The sequence below is a fragment of the Pseudoliparis swirei genome, chromosome 3 (assembly GCF_029220125.1).
Source record: "Pseudoliparis swirei isolate HS2019 ecotype Mariana Trench chromosome 3, NWPU_hadal_v1, whole genome shotgun sequence".
NCBI lineage: Eukaryota > Metazoa > Chordata > Actinopteri > Perciformes > Liparidae > Pseudoliparis > Pseudoliparis swirei.
This window is the reverse complement of record NC_079390.1, coordinates 380,299-401,603: the sequence shown is the minus strand read 5'-3', so window position 1 is coordinate 401,603 and position 21,305 is coordinate 380,299. Positions and strand designations below refer to the sequence as shown.

Genomic DNA, 21,305 nt, shown 5'->3' with positions numbered 1-21,305 from the left:
CATCAGGAGGCTGCAGGCAACCACCAAGCTGCACAGAGTGAGGGTCCTTGAGCTGCAGTATGCAGATGACTGAACTCTGGTGGCTCACACTCCACAGACCTCCAGGCTGTCCTGGATGCAGCTGTGAAGGCTTACAGCAGGATGGGGCTGACCATCAACATCACCAAAACAGAGGTAGTCTGTCAGTGGAGCACCAACATCCCACCACGCCACCCATCTTCAGCATCAATGATAAGCATCTGTCTGCAGTACCATCATTCAAATACCTCGGGAGTATCCTCTCTGAGGACAATAACATCGACAATGAGGTCCAGAACAGAATCAAACAAGCATCAGCTGCCTTTGGGAGACTCAGGCGCCGGGTCTTTCAAAACAAGAACTTATATCTCCATACAAAAATCTGTGTATCAAGCAGTGTGCATCACCACCCTCCTGTACAGCTGTGAAGCCTGGGTCACTTACAGCCGCCATGTGAAACCCTGGAGCATTTTCACATCCGCTGTCTCCAGCGAATGCTAGGAATCACTTGGCGTGACCGAGTGCCACACACCGAGATCCTCAGGAGAGCAGGCTGTAGGAGCATGGAGGCCACCATCACCCACTACCAGCTACGATGGCTGGGGCACGTTATAAGGATGCCCCTCAATCGGCTGCCTCACTAAGTGCTGTGTGGCCAGCTCGCCCGAGGCCAGCGCTCTGCTGGAGGGCAGAAGAAGCTATAAAGACCAGATAAAAACAGCGCTAAAGAAATGTAAAATCAGACCAGGGGACCTGGAGGGCTTGGCTGCTGACCGTAACACCTGGCGTCAGATGTGCCAAGACGGGACCACAGCACTGGAGGAGGACAGGACAGCCAGGAGGCAGGAAGGAAGGCATACAAGAAAAACAACCAAGGTTGCCAGGACCACCACTCCTACATACGCATGTCCACCTGCGACAAGACCTGTGGATCCAGGTTAGGACTATACAGCCACCAGAAAACTCACCGCTGAAAGTCAGAAGTGGACGTCATCATCGGCTTCGATGGACAACTACAAGCAAGCAAGTGTGTGTGTGCGTGTGTGTGTGTGTGTGTGTGTGTGAGGGTTCGTTCCTTTTGATTCTGAAGCGGTAACCCGACGGCGTGATTCATGAACCCGTTGTAATCTATAGTTTCTTCCCCCTCGGTCGCTGAACTTGGAGCTGGTTTTTAAATGTGTGATGCCCGCCGCGCCGCAGAGAGGGACGCTCCCCGTCCTTCACACACTCCGACTCTCACATTCTCTCTCTCTCTCTCTCCAGCTTCTCTTTTTGCTCTCCGTTTCTTTCCATTCTCTGGATTTTCTCTCCCTGCCATTTTGTTTCTCTCTCTCTCTCAAACAACGGCGCAATGTCACTCTCTGTGTTCCTTCCGGAGCGTTCACTGCTCCTCAAAGGCAGACGGCCAATCATGACCCTCCGTTAATTATCCTTCACACAATGTGACACTGTAAGCAAACCCATCCCCATAAGATGTCGTCCTATGGATGTCACAATGTGGAAAAGCTATTTTTAGGAGTCCTTCAAAAGGCTATTTGCATATTGACACCAAAAAGAAAAAGAACAAGATTCAAACAGACACCATGAAGGACAAAAGACACGCAAAGAGTCGGACCGACCTCCGAGGCCCGGCCGGAGGCGGTTGTCGTAGCCGTCCAGGAGACTGTCGAGGATCTTGGTGAACACGGTGGTGTTGTCTTCCTGCTCGTCCGTCATGCCGTTCTGCCCGGAGCTGGAGGAGGAGGACAAGATTTAAAGTCCTTCATAACAAACAAAAACACACACACACACTCACACTCAGAACTGGAAAAAAGAGTCCCGACTCAAGTCTGAATAATATCTCACAGACACGAAGAGGAGGGTCTGAAGCTGAACACTGAATGCATCGTGAATCAAATTCATCATCAGACAATTCATCACGGCACAGGCCGTCACACCGGGAGGAGGCTGGTCCTGTCTTGGGTTTTGTCTCGTAACTTTCTGTTTTATTTTGAAGCCTGACTTGCTCTTCCTCACGTGTCACCGGTGTGATGGTCCCCCCTGACCCCTGATGGTCTCAACTGTTCCCCGTGACCCTCATGTGCTCATCGTCTCCGTCTCCCCTTTGGTCCAAAATGTTTGGTCCTCGTCCCTCAGCCCTTTGCCACAGCCAGAGTCTCTTTTTCCAAGAGTATTACTAGTTTAGCTCCGTTTTGTTTTATTCGTCCTCCCTTTAGAGTGACTTTGTGTTTAGATTAGATCGTCATCATCAGGAAGTTTTTCTTTCGCGAGTTATCCTGCCAGGCGCGAGTTATTTAGTGAGTTTTTTCCATAGCCCATGATTGGTCACCCCTCAAAGAGGATCTGAATTCAATAAACTGGGCTCATACGTTCTATCCTCTGCATCTGAGTCGTGGTGTGAGTCCAGGCCGGACACGAGCAGGAAAACCCAAACGCTGCAGCGTTTACATCGCGTGTGACCGGTGCGTCAAAAGAGGGCGCTATAGGCCGCCGCCCCTCTTAACATTTTGAGATCGGGCAAAAAACAAAAGAAGACAAAATATATATAATATATATACTGTCAAGAAACGTGTAATCACCAGCCGCCACCGCGTGTGACCGCGAGGTTTCATCCTGCATCGAGATGAGAGTGAAGGTGCGTTCACACCAAAAGACACGCCATTTATTTTGCGTCAAGTCACTCAAAGTCAACGTACAGACACGACAGACGCACAATTTTTCCAGGCGCCGCGTTCGGAGCGGCTCATTTGTCGCCGCTAGTTGAAATATTTCAACTTTGAGGCGATTTTCACGTTGAGATGTTCCGCTCTCGTAGCGCTGGAAGTCTTTCGGACATAATGAGGTTTTACAGAACATAGTTCAGGAGGGGAGACCACGCCCCTCATTCAGCCAATCATTCGAGCCGACGGTACTTAAACACGTCACACCTATTCACGTCCTCTTCGTCTCAGCAGCGACATCCTCACCAGCTACCGGGACACCGGTAACCCGCCGACCTTCTCCCTCTCTCTCACCCATCTAACCCCTCTACCTCCCTTACTTCTTACCCCTCGACCCCATCCCTACATCCCTCATCCCCACATCCCTTCCCCTCGACCCCTTTTCCTTTCTCTCTTTCGCTAGAAGAGGCTTCGCCTCAGCGCCGACATACGGCGCTCTTCCAACCGGTCGAGATCCAGCCGCTCGAACGCGGGCCGTGATCGACCTCCACGCCGACGCTGGCCGGCGCTTTACTTCCCACCCCCCGGGCGGACAGTACGTAAACCGAAAGACGCACTCGCCCAGTGCAACATTCCATGTAACAAACCCGACAGGAAAACCAGACTACACTCAAAAAATCGATTCAAGGCCTTCTTAGAGGTGACACATTTAAATATTGTTTGATACATTTAAATAAATCAATTACAAAACGAAGATATTTATATGGGTGTAATGTATGAATACTTTCATTTAGAGATTTAAACCAGTTACACTCACAAAAAACGATTCAAGCCCTTCTTCGAGGTGACACATTTAAATATTGTTTGATACATTTAAATAAATCAATTACAAAAATAGTTATTTATATTTAATGGGTGTAACACAAAATGTATGAATACTTTCATTTATTAGATTTATTTAGGTTAGATGGTGTGCATATCAACTCAAAATAAATGTGTTTCATTGAGGACTCCCCTTTGCGCATGCGCCAGCTGAAAATCAGTTGTTCATGAGGTGAAGACACTTTCAGGGCTGTACGGTGGTGTAGTGGCTAGCGCTGTCGCCTCACAGCCAGAGGGCCGTGGGTTCAATTCCCAGTCGGGGCTTTCCTTCTGTGTGGAGTTTGCAAATTTTGTTAGTTAGTTAGTTTATATTTTGAGTTTGACAAACACAAATTAATTTAATTTAATGAATATCGTTATTTTATTTTAGATGTATTTGATACAAATGAGTTGGACTAACTTAATTACATTTTATTGCACTGATGTGTTAAATTTGAGTTGGAGTTGCATATAATTATTGGATGGAAAACCTGCCAACAATTTAATTGAGTTCATCCAATGAGTCATTTCTTTGAGTGTATCAACGCCTGACGGACCGCCGGCGGAACACCACGGCACTTCCGGGTTCCCGGCGTCGCAACGGCAGCAACGCCAAGGACGTCACAACTTCACTATTAACCCCTGCACATGCTTCCTTCCGCCTTCCCCTCCCTCATCCCCAAAATGTACGTAATAATAACCACAATAACCTGCATGCAACCCTTCCTTCCACAGGTAGAGACACGTCGCGCATCGGACAAGCACAATCCTAAACCACTGGCCTGAAACTAACGGTCCTCCTCAACCCGACACGGAGGAGCAGCTGCGTTCTGAAGCCTCGTAGTCTCCTCCTTCACTTTCGTCGGCTGCTTCGGCCATCCACGATCCCCGCGCCACTCTTCATCCCGCCGGAGTTCCCGCGCGCGCCACGCCCTCGCCACCTCATCTCACCATTCCGTCAGGCTACAAATCCTCTTCGAGCGCACAGTCCCCAACCAAGACCGCAACCATCGAACCCAAAATCATCAGTCTGAGGAAAAAGTAAACTTTTCCAACGCGGGATCGGCAGAGCCAACTTCGAAAGCCAACTCGATCTCCAGCGGAGCACTTCCGGTATCCCTCCGCCATCCCCACCAGGTCGTATCCCGCCAGCGATCCTCATCAGGGCGAAGAAACCCAGCCATCCCCACCAGGTCGTATCCCAGCCATCCTCACCAGGTCGTATCCCAGCCATCCCCACCAGGTCGTATCCCAGCCATCCTCTCCAGGTCGTATCCCAGCCATCCCCACCAGGTCGTATCCCAGCCATCCTCTCCAGGTCGTATCCCACCCCATTTCAAGCTGCCTCTGTACCAGAGACATTTCACCTCGCAATTTCTTGGCCAAACTTCACCGCCAACACATCCACACTGATCCCGTCACCACCAATGCTGACGCAGCCCTCGCAACCATTAATAATAATAATATTACATTTCATTTGGAGGCGCCTTTCAAGACAATTATACAGAATAAAAGATAAAAGCAGATAGAAACCAAATTAAAACAGAACATCAACATAAAAACAAGTCCAACAGCGGAGGAAGCGCGGCAGCAACTTGGCAGCGGACCGTCCTCCTCAGGAAGAAATTATTCTAACTTCCAGCCACGTCCTTCGCGTTTACGTTCACCGAATTGACGAGACTCTTTACTCTGGATATGTCTCCGTTACGACAGGCCTCGAACAGCTCCCTGAACGCCCCGCCGATGCCGCTGCTCCGGTCCGCTCCTGAACCAGGCTTGAGACGCTGCCGCCGCCACCAGAGGTCGAGGTCGTCGTAGTGACGCTTGCGTTGATCGCGAGGACCGGGCGGACAGGTCCGGGGAGGCTACGGCCACCTCGATTTCCCCCCCACTGCATTCCCCCCTCACTCTCTGGAGGTACGGGGGCCGAGGTCAGCACAGCCATCGGCGGAGACGCCAGAGGAGCGCCCGAAATAGTCGTTTCTCGTCGGAGACCGCGAGGCGCTTTGCGTTGTTGCTGCTCCTGCAGCCGGTCAGACGTGGCCGCCCACGGCTCGGGCCTCCTCTCTCGCTCCAAATGTTCCACCTGTCGGCACGCCGGAGCCGTTCCGAGGCACACACGAACGGTCCAGCACCGTTGCAATCTATTCAGACAAGGCTTCGACATAACATCCGAGCCTTCCGTCCAAGGGGTCAAAACCTGACCAGTGACTCACTTTCGGTTCCTCGTGCAGGAAGACCAACTCATACGCACCAGCCTCCGACTCCCGACCAGACGGCCATCGCGGCTCCTCTACCTTCATGCCTCGACCACCACCCCATCCCTTCCCCCTCGACCCTAATCCCTACATCCCCCGACCCTAATCCTCACATCCCCCTACCGTAATCCCGACTCCCTCTACCCTAATCCCCACATCCTTTTCAACCCTTCACCCTCTATCCTTCCATCACACCACCCGCACCCCATATCCCACCTGCATAAACTAATGTACACTACGAACCTCTCCTTATCCGGTCCTCGTTGCTTCGTTCGTTTCACAGGTTTCCTCGGACTGCGGTTGCATCCGAACCCTGACCCCACCGGTCATCCCCTCCCGGTCGTACTCAAATCGTGAGTAACTTCCTCCTTCCTCGCACCCCCTCCCTTCCTATCCCAGTTGAATGGCGAGGATAACGTCTTCCTTCCTCAACCCTCACACCGACTACTAACCTCGCTCGATTCTGTCTTCGTACTTTCTCGCTCCACAGGTTTCATGGATCGCAAATACACCCGCTACCTACACTCCAGCCTTGTCGCTTTCATAATTGCACCCTACTAACCTTGCTCGAACCTGTCGCCTGTTCGCCACACAGGTCTTGAAGGATCCTGCTCACACCCGTACCGTGATCCTGCCATCCACCACTACCTTCACAAGCCGTCGAATCGAACCAACTGCACACGCAACAGTCTGCCTCCCACTTCAGTTCCCGACACAGCCACACTCGCAGCTCAGGCGCTTTCTCTGCACAGCCAAGTATTAGATTCGATCGTCTCCCTGGCTTCCGGCCTCCCGCATCCTCCAGTTTACCACGCCCGACATCTCCGTCCCGCCGACACATCATCCATAACCCGAAACAACAACTTTGTCTGCCTCAACTCACCTTCGCCTTTCGACTAGACTCACGGCGGCATGACCCTAACCACGCCTACTCAAACGCTCATCGCCAGCCAAACCTCTTAGCAACCACATCTGTAGACGCTTGGCCACCGTCCTCCCTCACCGTCCTCTCCGATACCCGCTCCTACCTAACAACACTCGTAACGGGCATGCACGCTTTTCATTAAGCCATCTTTTGGGGACTCTGCACCGCCAGAGCTTCAGAAGAGACAACCCCCGCCCACGAGTCTCCACCCCCGCCGTTTCCTCTAACCACCAGACGTCAGCAGTCTCCAATAGCACCTCCAACCCGCTCTTCACGACCCTTCTCATTCCAGACATAATCAACCCTTCATTCATTTATTTCACAATAAACTAACTGTAAACATGTATCACTGCTGGCGTGGTCTTCCTTAGTGAAACGTAACTTCATCGGAGAAAGTGACTGAGCTCTGTGAGCCTACGGGTGATGTCATGTATTAATATATATACACTACCGTTCAAAAGTTTGGGATCACTTAGAAATGACTTTATTTTTCAAAGAAAAGCACTTTTTTTCAATAAAGATAACATTAAATTAATCAGAAATACACTCTCTACATTGTTAATGTGGTAAATGACTCTTCTAGGTCGAAACGTCTGGTTTCTAATGAAATATCTCCAGAGGTGTATGGAGGCCCATTTCCATCATCACTCCAGTGTTCTAATGGTACATTGTGTTTGCTAATCGCCTTAGAAGACTAATGTCTGATTAGAAAACCCGTGCAATTATGTTAGCACAGCTGAAAACAGTTATGATGGTGATATAAGCTATACAACTGGCCTTCCTTTGAGCTTGAAGTTTGTAGAACAAGATTAATACTTCAAATATTAATCATTATTTCTAACCTTATCAATGTCTTGACTATATTTTATATTCATTTAATAAATAAAAGTGTGATTTTTCATGGAAGACACGAAATTGTCTGGGTGATCCCAAACTTTTGAACGGTAGTGTATATATATATATATATATATATTAGTGCTGTGAAAAATAACGCGTTAACTCAGTTAATTCAATTACAGGTTTAACTAGTTTTTTTTTTTAAAGCATGCGCAGAATGAGCTTCCAATCCGTCTGTTGTTGGTCATCTCTCCAGCAGCATGTCATTCTGTCTCTAGTGTCGCGTTAACACGACTCCGATCTCCGTCTCGCGCGCCGCAGAGCTCGGATGCCGGCGTGTCCGCGCACATCGGGACGAAAAAAAGTCACTTGCACCCCCCCGTCAACAACTCTCCTCTCGGCTCGCGCAGCAGAGCTCCGATGCTGGCGCGCGCACTGGTGAGCAATGCAGGGCTCTCAAGTGTCACGCCTTGAGCGTGAGACTCACGCATTTTGGTCTTAACTCACGCACTCCCGCCACACATCGTACTTCTCACGCTGAAAAAAACTCTCGGCTCTTTAATGTTTTAATGCAGGGGAGTTTCATATGTCGATCGCGGTCGCCGCAGAGCTTCGATGCCGGCGCGCGCATCGCTCTGCTGCGCGAGCCGAGAATTATGCGCGAATGGACCGAGCTGCCAGCTGCTGATCACTCACTCAATGAACAGACGGTGCGCACGCAGCGCGCCAAGAAAAAATTTGGAGCACCGAAGACCCATTTTGACCCAGGAAAAACCCTGAATGTATATATGTGATTAATCATGATTAATCCACAGAAACCTGTGATTAATCTGATTACAAATTTTAATCATTTCACATATGACATAATTCTCATGAACCCAACACGAGGGCGTTAGGTGTTCCCCGTGTGTGTGGCGTCCTCAACACGTATGAAGCAGAACTCGTGGTGAGTTCTTCTGGTGGATGAAGGACATGATAACGGTCTTCATGGAGACGAGACACTGAGACAAGCCCCGCCCCTCGCGGAGCGTCGCCACGCTTATGGCGTGAACGCGGCAAACGGTCGGGCGAGTAAACTCACGCGTTTCGGGCTTTCGGTGTGAACGCAGCTTTACGAGCGACAAGGAGAGGAACGCGCTCTCCTCGTTCCGGCTCTGGAACGCGTGGCGAGCGATAACGTTATCGGAACGTGTAACCGCTAACACACGCCCACACACACAGAATAGAGGAACAACAATACGTTATTTATACCTCGGTACCGACGCCTCGCTGAATGAGCTCTTTGAACAACATGAAACAAAATGCTCAGAGCAATAACCAGACCGTCCAATCAGGAGCTGGGAGGGCAGTGTGCAGCATCCCCTGCATGAATATTTAATAATCAGGAATACAGCTCCTAATTACATTCCATACGGGCGGGAAGAGAAGTGTGTGTGTGTGTGTGTGTACCTCAGTCATTGAATGCATCAGCGGTCTAAGCGCGTATGCAATCTTATGTGCACATTCATAAGAGAATAATCCGATGAACCTCTCCCACAATGCACCGTGGGCTCGCCTCGGAGCGATCCTCCTCCTCTACCTCTCCTCACGCCGACGGCGTCGGGTTTGATTGCTTCTGAATAAACGGCGAGCGTCGGAAAACACGGCTCCAAGGAGAGCGAGAGGTCACGAAGATTATGTAGAGAGGACCCGCGATGACGAGTGGGAGGGGGAGAGAGGCGTCGGGGGGGGGGATGAGGAAAAAACATCCGAGGAACGCTCCGGAGAGGAAGAGAGAGGAGGAGATGGAGGAGGGAGGAGAGCGAGGTTGGGAGAAGGTGAAGTGACACTGGGGAGTGGCGTCCAGGCGGCGCCAGGCTCCGCCCCCCTCTGGACGCAGCGCACGTGTGTTCATCAGAAAAGATTTCACACGAAGCGATTCTCTGAGTTCTCAAGCGTTCGTCTATCTGACGGAGACAAAATGTAATTATCTTAAAAATTATTAAAATGTGATTTTTAGTTTATTGCCACCGTCGAGGTTAGCAGCTTTAATAACAGATTCTAAATAATAACGTGTTTGAATGATCTCTGGAGAGCGAGCGATGGTGAATAGGAAAATAAAAGAAAATGGTGAGAAAAAAAGAGGTGCTGTGGCTAAATACAGATGTTTATCAGCTTGGGGGGGGGGGGCACTTCCTCACAAAACACTGAGCAGGGTCTCCATCTACAGGTCATCTGAACAGCAACAGTGGCGTTCACTCTCTCTCTCTCTCTCTCTCTCTCTCTCTCTCTCTCTCTCTCTCTCAGTTCACGCTGAGCGTCAGAGCGACAGGGTGTGTGTTTGGGAGCTGCGGAGCGTTGTCTGTGTGTTTCTCTCTTTTCTGTTCTTTCATAGTTGTGTGTATTTAGTTTATGTGGTTTATTAGTTGGGTTTCACAGTAGTTTAAATTGTTTGGTGATTAGTTGGGTTTTTCTCTGGGTGTCTTCCCGCTGCCGGTGCCTCACCGGGCTCGGTGCGTGGCGGAATGTTTGCCCCGGTTCCCCCCCCGCTGCTCACGAGGAGACACGGTATGAAGATTGCTGGTGACTCCTCGTGCAGCGTGGAGGAATTGGCTCGGGCAGTCGGGAAGAAAGTCGGGTTCAGCAGCGTGAAGTCCGCCGCCAAGATGAACGGCTCGGTCGTGATCTTCCTGGATCAGGTGGGGAAGGTGAGCCGCGTGGTAGAGGAGGGTCTCTCGGTGGGAGATTTGTTTGTGCAGGTGTTTCCGCTGGACCAGCCGTCCACCAGAGTCCTCGTTTCAAACGTCCCTCCGCTCATCTCCGATGAGTTTCTCAGCAGAGAGCTCTCCCGGCACGGAAAGCTGGTCTCCCCGATGAGAGAGATCTCATCGGGGTTCAAGGAGAGCTCGATGAAGCATATCATGAGTTACCGTAGATCGGTTTATATGATACTCAACGACCGGAGCGGAGTTAAACCTGCGCTTCAGCGTCCAGAGTAGATGATGTTAATTATAACGTCTACGCGTCTTCATCGGCGATGAAGTGCTTTCATTGCGGGAGGAGGGCACACCGCGAGGGCCTGCTCGGCGAGGCGACCCTGCGCCAGCTGGTCCGGGCGGCTCGGGTCCGTCCGGCGTCACGACGCTACACCAGCGTGGGGAACAGCAGGTGAGGCGGCTGCCGCTGCGGGCTGCGGGCTGCGGCGGCGGCGTCTCTGAGAGGAGGCGCCGCCGAGGAGGCGGCGCTGCGGCGGCGGCGCTGCGGCGGGGCCGCCGATTCCAACGGAGAGCGCGGCGGCGTCACTGCTGCTGCACCCGACACATGTGGTGGGTATGAATGAGGGAGTGAGTGATGGGGTGATGCGGGCAAGGTGGTGAGGGTGGGGATGAGGGTGGGGATGCTGGACAGGGCAGTGAAAGGCAGGCTGTGGGTGGAGTCGGGAGCGGTGAGAGGAAAGGAAAAGAAGGAAAAGCGGACCCAAAAATGGAGGGATGTGGGGGAAACTGCCAAGAGCAGAGGGGTAGAGGCTGGGGGTGAGGTGGGAAGTGGGAGGAGGAAGAAAACAAGAAAAGAAGGGGGGAAAAAACAAAAAAAGATTTAAAAAACAAAAAATAATATTGGTGATGGTGATGGTGGTGATGGTGGCACGGGCTTAGAGGTGGAAGTGGGGAATGGGGTGGAGAATAATGAGGAAAGTGAGAAAGAGGAGGAAAAGGAAAAAGACGAGGACAGGGTGGCGAGAAGCCCATTGAGGGGGTAGGACAGGTGGGGGGAGGCGAAGAGGTGGAGGAGGACGGTGCAGGGGAGGAGGGGGCGGAGCAGGTGGAGATGGACGAGGAGGAAGCAGGGGGGCAGAAAGGAGCCTCAAAGAGAAAGAAGAGTGGCCAGAGCGCTGGCAGCGAGGCCAAGGCCAGCAGGGTGGAAGTGAGGAGGAGGAGTCAGGGGGCGGGGCCGGTGGAGGACAGTAGTGACGAGGAGGGGTCAGAGGACAGCGACTCTCCTCTGTTTTTAACAAATAGTCAGACGCAAAAGCTGTACACAGATGATGAGATCAGGCTGTTTCTGCACAAAACAAAAGGGAAAAAGAAAGTAGAGGTCAAGGATCACTTCCCTGACCTCGTGGCCTTTGTACACTCGTGCCATTTCCACATGAGGGGAAAAAAATTAGACAAACAAGAGGTTTTTAGGATTAAAAGTTTTGCCCAAAGTAAAGGAGTGCATCCAGCAGGGGGAGGTGGAGAGCTCCAATGTGTGTTTTATTTGATTTGTTGGTTTTAAGTTTTATTTGTTTTTTAAACTCTTTTCTTTTAATGAACACATTCAGAGTCGGAGTTTTAAACGTAAATGGAGCGAGGGACAGTAAGAAGAGAACATCAATTTATGAATTTAACAAGATGAAGGCCAACGATGTTCTCTTCTTACAAGAGACGACAGCGACAGCACCAACGAGGCGGACTGGAGGAGGGAGTGGGGGGGGGAAGTCCTTCTGAGCCACAACACCAACCTCAGCGGAGGAGTGGGCTTCCTCTTCTCCAGGGCCTTCAGCCCTCGGTCACTGGAGGTCAAACACATCGTGGAGGGAGGCTGTTCTTTGTGAAAGCACGGTTCGACCTTTTTTAACGTGGTTTTATAAATATCTATGCTCCAACAACTGGGACAGAGAGGCAGCTGTTTTATCCAAAGTTAATGATGTTTTAAATGACTGTGCCTCGGAGGATTTTTATTCTTGGGGGGGGATTTTAACTGCACAGAGGATGATTTTAATGACAGAAACCACACAGAGCCACATCCAGCTTCACAGCAGGTGCTGAGGAGGCTGGTCCATTCTCATGGTCTGGTGGACGTGTGGAGAAGGATGCATCCGGACTGCCGACAGTACACATGGTCCCACGTTAGGGAGGGAAGGATCTCCTCAGCCAGGTTAGACCGTATTTATGTTTTTAAGCACCATTTTAATATTTTTAAAATGTGCAGCATTGTTCCAGCTGGTTTTACTGATCACTCTTTGGTTTTATGTCATGTTTTTATTAGGAATTTTTTACCTAGGAGCGCATATTGGCATTTTAATACAGTTTTAACTTTCGATAGGAATTTTAGAGAGGTGTTGTTTTATTTTTGGGGCATTTTTAGGCTGAGGAAGAGTGATTTTAATAATCTTAGGCAGTGGTGGGACCGTGGTAAGGTAGAAATTAAGCTCCTTTGTCAGCAGCACACTTTCAACGTCACTAGAGACGTCACCAGATCTATGAAGGACCTGGAGACTGAGATAGTGGACCTAGAAAGTTTAAGCGAGTCCACAGGAGATCGAGGACATATTGAAGTCCTCAAAGTAAAAAGGTGGCTCTCGCCGACCTGTTCGAAGTAAAAGTGCAAGGCGCACTGGTCAGGTCCCGATTCCAGACCATCGCGGAGATGGACACTCCTCTAGCTTCTTCTTCGGCCTGGAGAAGAGGAGTGGGCAGGCGAGTGATCCACTCACTGCTGACGGACGCAGGGCAGTCGGTTGTGGAGCCAAGCCAGATCCGGAAGCGGCGGTGGGGTTTTACTCCTCCTTTATGCCACTGAGTATAGGGAGGAGGGAGAGTCGACGGAGGGGCTCTGTGGGAGCTGCCTCAGGTCTCCGAGGAGACTAATGAGGAGCTCGACAGACCCATAACCCCCAAGAGCTGAAAGCTGCCCTGCAGGAATGCAGGAGGCGCGCCCGAATCGACGGCCTCCCGCTGAATTTTACAAAAATACTGGGATGTCCTCGGAGGGACATCCTAGACGTCTTCAATGAGAGTCTGGCCTCTGGTTCCATGCCGATGTCCTGCGGAGGGCAGTGCTGACGCTACTGCCAAAAAGGAAACCCGCAGGACATCGGTAACTGGCGCCTGTGTCTCTGCTGTGTGTGGATTATAAGCTTCTGTCCAGGGTCCTGGCCTCCAGGCTGAGGGGAGCTATGGAGCAGGTCCTCCATCGGGACCAGACCTACTGTGTGCCCGGCAGGTCCATGGTGGACAACGTCCACCTCATTCGGGACGTTTTGGAGGTCTCCAGCTCGTTGGGTATGGATACTGGTCTGATTTCTCTAGATCAGGAAAGGCTTTTGACCGCGTTGAACACGGTTTCCTCTGGAAAGTTCTGGGGAAGTTTGGGTTCAGCGCTGGCTTCATAGCTAAGATCAAGGTGTTGTACAGTAATGTTGAGAGTGTGCTGAAGATAAACGGCAGGCTGTGTGCTCCTTTTAGAGTGAGTAGAGGGGTCCGGCAGGGCTGTGCTCTGTCCGGGATGCTCTACGCACTCTCCCTCGAGCCCCTCCTCATTAAAATACGCTCTAGCCTGCATGGTTTGGTTTTACCTGGTTTTAGTAAGAGAATGATTTTATCGGCATATGCCGACGACGTTGTTGTTTTTATCAAGAATCAAAATGATGTAAACCTTTTAAATCAAATAGTACATGATTTTAGCACGGCATCATCAGCGAGGGTGAACTGGAAGAAAGCGAAGCCCTCGCTGTGGGGAGTGGCGATGGCCTCCCGGTTCTTCCACAAAAGCTCATATGGAAAAGGACGGTTTTAAATATTTAGGAATATACCTGGGAAACCGAGCATGGTCCAGAAGAACTGGGAGGGCGTCACAGAGAAGATAGAGGAAACTTTCCAAATGGAAGTGGCTGCTCCCCCAGATGTCTTTTAAGGGTAGAGTACTGGTTTTAAACAATCTTATTGCATCCCAACTGTGGCACAGGTTGACCGTGTTAGACCCTCCCTCTGGCTTCTTAGCTAACATACAAAAGAAGATGGTGGATTTATTTTGGGAGGGTCTACACTGGGTGCCACAGGGGGTGCTGTTTTTAGCCAGAGAGGAGGGGGGACAGGGCCTCGTCCACCTGGCCAGCCGGACAGACACTTTTAGATTACAGTTTGTTCAGAAGTTTTTAACGAGTCCGGGGTTTAGTGTGGCGAGACGTGGCCAGCTGCATCCTCAGACGTGCTGACAACCTGGGGCTGGATACTGCTCTGTTTTTAATAGACCCCAGCTTTTTAAAACTAAGTGGGCTGCCTCCTTTTTATCAGGGTGTTTTTAAGTCGTGGGCCCTTTTTAAGCACGAAAGGTGCCCACAGTCTGACTCTCTGTTCTGGTTGTTGAGAGAACCATTAATTTATAATGCACGACTGGACATTAGCAGCAGCGTCACCCCTGGACTAACGGGGGCGCTGCTGCGAACAAAGACCCTTTCCCTGCAGCAGTTGGTGGATGCAGTGGGGCCGACGCTGAGCGACCCCCCGGCCCTGGGCTCCCTGCTGGGTCTGCATTCTGACCAGGTGGCGAGGAGGCTCCTGGAGCTGTGGAGGCAGAGGCTGACCGGGTTGGAGAGGAGCCTCCTCAACGACTACAGCCAGCAGAGAGCAGAGCCGGACCCTGCAGACCCCTTCCCAGACATCTCCCTCAGCCCGGAGCTAGGGGGACTCACCGGCCCCCTGCTAAGAACGAGCCACCCAGAAAACTGCACACTGAACAAAGCAGACAAGAAGACTTTGTATTTTAACCTCGTGAAGAGCATCAACAGGTCCAGACTGTGCAACAGACCGCCCACTGTGTGGTCAGAGAGACTTGGGCATGGAGGCCCTGGCCCGCAGTGGGGGGTCCTATACAAGCCTCCCCTGAAGAAAAGGACCGCTGACCTCCAGTGGCGGATTTTACACGGTGCTGTCGCGTCCAACGCTTTTATTTCGGTAATCAATCCCGCTGTCCTGAGCCAGTGCCCCTTCTGTGACCTCCGGGAGACTATTTACCATGTTTTTAACGAGTGTAAGAGACTTTTGAGTTTCTTCACTCTTTTAACATTGGTTTTTAGTCTTTTTAATGTGGCTTTTACAGAGAAGGTTTTTATCATGGGAGCTGCCTACAAAAACGGAAAAGAAAAGTGGCAGCTCCTTAATTTTTTATCCGGCGAAGCCAAAATGGCCATTTATTTAACTAGGAAGTCCCGGGTGGAAAACAGAGAGGGGCAGGAGGCCAGGGCAGTGTGGCTCTGTAACATCAGAGCCAGACTCTGGCTGGAGTTCAGATTTTATAAACACATTGGAGACCTGGATGCTTTTAAACAACGCTGGTGTTTTAAAGGTATTGTTTGTTCTGTGGTAGAGGAGGAGCTGGAGTTTGCACCACTTTTTATTCGGTAAAACATGTTTTCTTTTTTAATGTTTTTAATGTTTTGTTTGGTTGCTTTTATTTTAAATAACCTGATTTTTAAAACACTTTATTTGTAGAGAAACGTTGTGATGGAAAAAATGCAAATAAAGTGTTTTTCAAAAATCAAAAAAAATCTCTCTCTCCCTCTCTCTGTCTCTCTCTCTATCTCTCTCTCCCTCTCTCCCTCTCTCTCTCTCTCCACTCGGATATCTAATTATAGGCAATTTCTATCGTTGGCAACACTGTAGCGCTGAGGTCTTTCTGATTACCGTGTCTCCTGGAAATCCCCCAAGGTGTGTACGTGTACGTGTGCGTGTGTGTGTGTGTGTGTGTGTGTGTGTGTGTGTGTGTGAGAGGAAGAGATTCAGTATTTGACTTCAAACAGGGGGACTGGATTATACAGTAAATCTTTGGGCCATAATTGCTCCTCCGTTCCCAGTGACAGTTCCTCAGTAAAGTCATCATTACTTTTGGAGAACAGTCGATCAGATCCTCAGACTGCAGCGACAGCCAATCAGAAGGCTGCAATCATGATGCAGCCTTAACATAGGACACATCTGTGTATCGGAAACAACTGGAACAACGTAGTCCTCACTGTGTGTGTGTGTGTGTGTGAGTGTGTGTGCGTGTGTGTGTGCGTGTGTGTGTGTGTGTGCGTGTGCGAGTGTGTGTGTGTGTGTGTGTGTGTGTGTGTGTGTGTGGAGCGTCATGGTGGACCGTCTCCAGCCGTCACCGTTCACGTGAACTCTCTCCGTATCGAGAGCGTACGCCGGCTTATATTTTGAGCGTCTTACTTTAAAAAACATATTAATTATTTTAAACTCGCTGTAAATGAACATGTGATTATAACAACATTTACATGACTTTTCCAAAACTTTTATGATTTAAGTTTTTTTTCCATGACTGTTCCAGGCCTGGAAATGACCATTTAAAAATTCCATGACTTTTTTCCAGGTTTTCCATGAGCGTCTGAACCCCGGTGAGGCCTCCATCACCAGACGAGACTTTTAAAAGTGCAGCCGCTCCAAAAACACGCCGGGCTAACCAGCGCCGTGCGCCTGAGGAGAGCCAACCGGAGATGTTGGGTTCACGAAGTTTAAAAAAAAGAAAGGAAAGAGGACGGCGAATTCCAGAATCTATTCCTCGAATGGTGTCTCGATGGCGAGGCGTTCAGTTTCACTTCCCACCGAGCGGGAGTCAGCTGGAGTCGTGTTTCTATTTACAATTATAAACTCTTCGTTATGAAATAACGCTAATATGAGCGTCTGGTCGGGAAAACAAGAAGGAAAACCTCCTGTTGATCCTATTGGCTGCCTTGAGCCTCCTGTTGATCCTATTGGCTGCCTTGGGCCTCCTGTTGATCCTATTGGCTGCCTTGGGCCTCCTGTTGATCCTATTGGCTGCCTTGGGCCTCCTGTTGCTCCTATTGGCTGCCTTGGGCCTCCTGTTGATCCTATTGGCTGCCTTGGGCCTCCTGTTGATCCTATTGGCTGCCTTGGGCCTCCTGTTGATCCTATTGGCTGCCTTGGGCCTCCTGTTGATCCTATTGGCTGCCTTGAGCCTCCTGTTGATCCTATTGGCTGCCTTGGGCCTCCTGTTGATCCTATTGGCTGCCTTGGGCCTCCTGTTGATCCTATTGGCTGCCTTGGGCCTCCTGTTCATCCTATTGGCTGCCTTGGGCCTCCTGTTCATCCTATTGGCTGCCTTGGGCCTCCTGTTGATCCTATTGGCTGCCTTGGGCCTCCTGTTCATCCTATTGGCTGCCTTGGGCCTCCTGTTCATCCTATTGGCTGCCTTGAGCCTCCTGTTGATCCTATTGGCTGCCTTGGGCCTCCTGTTGATCCTATTGGCTGTCTTGGGCCTCCTGTTGATCCTATTGGCTGCCTTGAGCCTCCTGTTGATCCTATTGGCTGCCTTGGGCCTCCTGTTGATCCCATTGGCTGCCTTGAGCCTCCTGTTGATCCTATTGGCTGCCTTGGGCCTCCTGTTGATCCCATTGGCTGCCTTGAGCCTCCTGTTGATCCTATTGGCTGCCTTGGGCCTCCTGTTGATCCCATTGGCTGCCTCGGCCGAGTGTGACATCGATGAGCGGTGCTCCTACGCGCCTCGCACTTAAAGTTGAGAATATTTTAACTCTTAACCGCGCCTGAACAATGCGCCGCGCAGCGTTTAAAAGCCGTACCGAAGGGAATCAACGGTTTTGCTTGCGACGCGTTTTCGAGAGGCGCGTCCGGCGTGACCTCGCCCTCAGGGTGTCACCCGGATCACGGGAGCAGGAGGCAGGAAGACGTCTCGGCCGTGGACTCCAGTGTGCAGCCCTTACTGCTTTACTGGCACTTTTATTGCCCAGTTGACCATTTGGCGAGCACTGAGAAGCACATTAAAAGGTAATTGCCCTCTTCCGAAAAGTGCATTCAATCTGTGAGCTCTGAACAGCTCGCCCTCCAAACGTCACCGTGTGTGTAACCGCGGCGCTCCGTGATCTCTTCATCACACGGGCGATATTTACAATTCCTGCGTCTCTCAAAGGCGTCAAATCCCAGTCATGTGACCAGGTGTGTGAGACGTTTGAGGCTTTCGCCCGATATGACCTACATCGTATCTACGCACAGGTAAAAGTGGGAGCTCTTACCTTTTCCCGCCCAGGACGCCGCTGGTGGCGAACGAGCCCGCCCACAGGAGCAGAAGGGCCGCCCTGCTCCGTCCACACATGGTTGAGATCTGAGGACCTTTCACAGCTGGAGGTCAACGAGAGAGAAGGAGCAGCATTAGATCAACCAATGAGCCACCCGTCACCACACACACACACACACACACACACACACACACTAGTAGATCAGCTGGAACAACAACGGGCTCCGTGTGCTGGTCCTGAGCATCCCTCACAGGGGACGCTCTGACAGCACATGCATCAAACCCAATGGCCTCTGCCTCGCGCACCGGGCCATCACACTCTACTTGACACGCGCACGACTCGTTTTAAATGACGGCTCCCGGACAGAGACCTGCACGCGACACTCAAACTGTGTGGGAGAGCGGAGAAATAAAAAAAACGCTGCGATAATAAAAATAAAAAAGGACTAAAGCGACTTTCATAACTGCCTCATTCCATACGCGCCATGCGGCTGCATCTGTAGAGCATCCTCAGCATCGAGCACGCGGCACCTCGGTGTGCGCGTGGAGCACCTGTACACACCGCGCAATACCGCAAGATCAAACCGAATCCCTCGAGCGTTTGGTGTCCCTCCTCCTCCTCCTCCATGATGATGTCAGACGGGTCACAAAGTAGATGTAAAGCAATTAGCCCGCGCCGCCGCGCACGCGACACAATGCCCGGGTTCACGGCGCGTTTTCAGAGGCATAATCGATGAGTCCGCGCGAGCCACCGATCACTTACTTCTCTTCTCCTGCACGCGCTGAGCAGCCACGGAGGAGACGGTGCCCGCGCGCGACTTGCTGGGGAAACGTGCACAACGTGCTGCTCTTTTAAAAAAATTAAATACAAATACTCAAAACATTAATCCTCCGATTGAGGATTGGAGGAGGCGGCGCGGCGGATGATGCAGATTAACGGCTGGAGGAGAAAATCCCGCACGAGCCCACTTTCTAAATTATTCAGAGGAAACGTCACCCTCTCTCCGGTGGACCGACACGTCTCTGGCATTCAGCGTGCAACTGGCATCCCCCCGCGGGCTCGCGCTACATACGTGCGCCGCCATCCACCGCGTGCGTGGCGGAGTAATTAAGCAAATGTGCGTGGATGCTGTTTCAGTCGCGCGCTGCTGTCCGCGGTGCTGAAACCAGGCGTCTCCCATTACAACGCACCACCCCGCTCTGCCCCCCCCCCCTCCCCCCCGGTACAATGAACCGTTAAACGGTCCCGATTTTCGACGGCGAGCTCCCCCCTTTCTGCCCAATAAAACGTCCGGCAACACGAACCATCCCCTTCTCTTTTTTCCTGCTCCCCTCTTCCCTTCTTCTGCCTGATGACAAGGCGATGGAGAGAGAAGAAGAAAAAAAACACGGAGAAAAATAAATCACTTACACGCATATGAGTCGGGGTGGATATTCGGTGTCCGCCGGTTATATCCTCAAACTTTTGAGAATATCTTTAATGAGAAGCATCCCTCTCTCCCTGTGAGCTCAGAGCTGACGACTGTTAGCTGGAGGCTGCTGGAGCCGCGGCGGCTTCGGACGGTATGCGCAGCTCCCTCTCTCTGTCTCTCTCTCACTCCCTCTCTCCCTCTCTCTCTCTCTCTCTCTGTCTCTCTCTCTCCCTCTCTCCCTCTGTCTCTCTCCCTCTCTCTGTCTCTCTCTCTCTCCTTCTCCCTCTCTCTCTCTCCCTCTCTCTCTCTCTCTCTCACTGTGGCGGCGCCGTAGTGAGTTCAACTCTCTGAGTCTGTCAGCACAAATAAATAATTTAATAATACATAATAACAAAAAATCTACTAAACTTACAAATCCGGTCTCTGCGCCGAGGTCGCTCTCCACGAACACCGCCTCGGTGAATAAAGTGCACGGCGAACCGACTCCAAGCTCACACCGTCGGGTTTTGGAATCGTCTGTGCCAAAGGAAAATAAAGACCAGTCCGCCCATTTTACACGCAGCGCAGTGTAACTTCCACTGCTGTCGCCCTGTGATCTCGTTGCAGTGGCTACACGTAAAATCCTCCTTCATGTCCAACTAGGATATCATTTTTCCCCCCCATCGCGCTTTCTCTCTGTCTCGCTCCCCGACTCCGACTGCGCGTGATGATTACCAAGGAGACACACATTGACATGCATCAAACGGCCGGTCTCGCGACCATCATCTTATTTGGACAATAATAGCAGTCATAAAAATAATAATAAAACGCATAGTAAGTACTTACGATGAAGAAACGCAACCAAAAAAAGAAAGAGAAAGAGAGGATGAAACACCGACTGCATGGCTCGGACACCGGCGCGCACGAGCACGGCGCGACAGACGCCTCCACGGATTGTAGGAAAATCTCGTCGTTCCCCCTCAGCAGCTCGCGCCGATGCGACGAGCCCGCGGCTCTGCAATCAAACAATCCCCCTCGAATCACTCACCGTCTCTAGAAGCCTGCGTATCGCATCGAGGCGGCGGCGCCGCGTCTCTGTTTACAGCCGGAGATGCTGCTGCTGCAGCCGCGCCACTCCACACTGAGCTGTGCACGGCGAGGCGCGCGCGGATCTGCGTGCATCTGCAAGGGAGGAAGAAGAAGAAGAAGAAGAAGAAGAAGAAGAAGAAGAAGAAGAAGAAGAAGAAGAAGAAGAAGAAGAAGAAAAGAAAAAATTGGGGCTGATGATATCCTACCCAGCGTATATTTTTGAAGTCATCTGCGTATTTCAAGTTAAAAACTACAAATCAGAAGACATTTACATCGCCCAGGACTACAGCGGGAGGCTCGAGAGGGGAAGTAAGGGCATTCTTACGGGCAGTTTACAGCACATCAGGGTGATTCATGTTGCATAAGCTGTGGAGCCAGCTGTTGGCTCGGGATGCTTAGTTTACACGGACGGGAGCAGCTCGTTGTTTCGCCTTTAGTTTGCACTGTGGGGGTCATCAGAGAGCTGGCAGTCAGT

At 51.1% G+C, this 21,305-nt stretch overlaps 1 protein-coding gene across 2 annotated transcripts in view; it reads right to left on the bottom strand.

Annotated features, from left to right (window-relative positions):
• gabra1 (gamma-aminobutyric acid type A receptor subunit alpha1) overlaps positions 1 to 20,671 on the bottom strand; it is a 52,369-nt gene extending 31,698 nt beyond the window's left edge. Inside the window, exons 1-3 of one of the 2 annotated variants that reach the window (XM_056443344.1) lie at positions 20,588 to 20,671; positions 18,349 to 18,454; positions 1,638 to 1,750 (exon numbers count right to left, since the gene is read on the bottom strand). In XM_056443344.1, coding sequence (XP_056299319.1) covers positions 1,638 to 1,750; positions 18,349 to 18,454; positions 20,588 to 20,645 — 277 coding nt within the window. In that variant the 5' untranslated portion in view covers positions 20,646 to 20,671. Of the gene's footprint in view, positions 1 to 1,637; positions 1,751 to 18,348; positions 18,455 to 19,761; positions 19,885 to 20,587 lie in introns of those variants that run through there. The other variant, XM_056443353.1, reaches the window with a different exon arrangement.
• Positions 20,672 to 21,305: the final 634 nt, after the last annotated feature.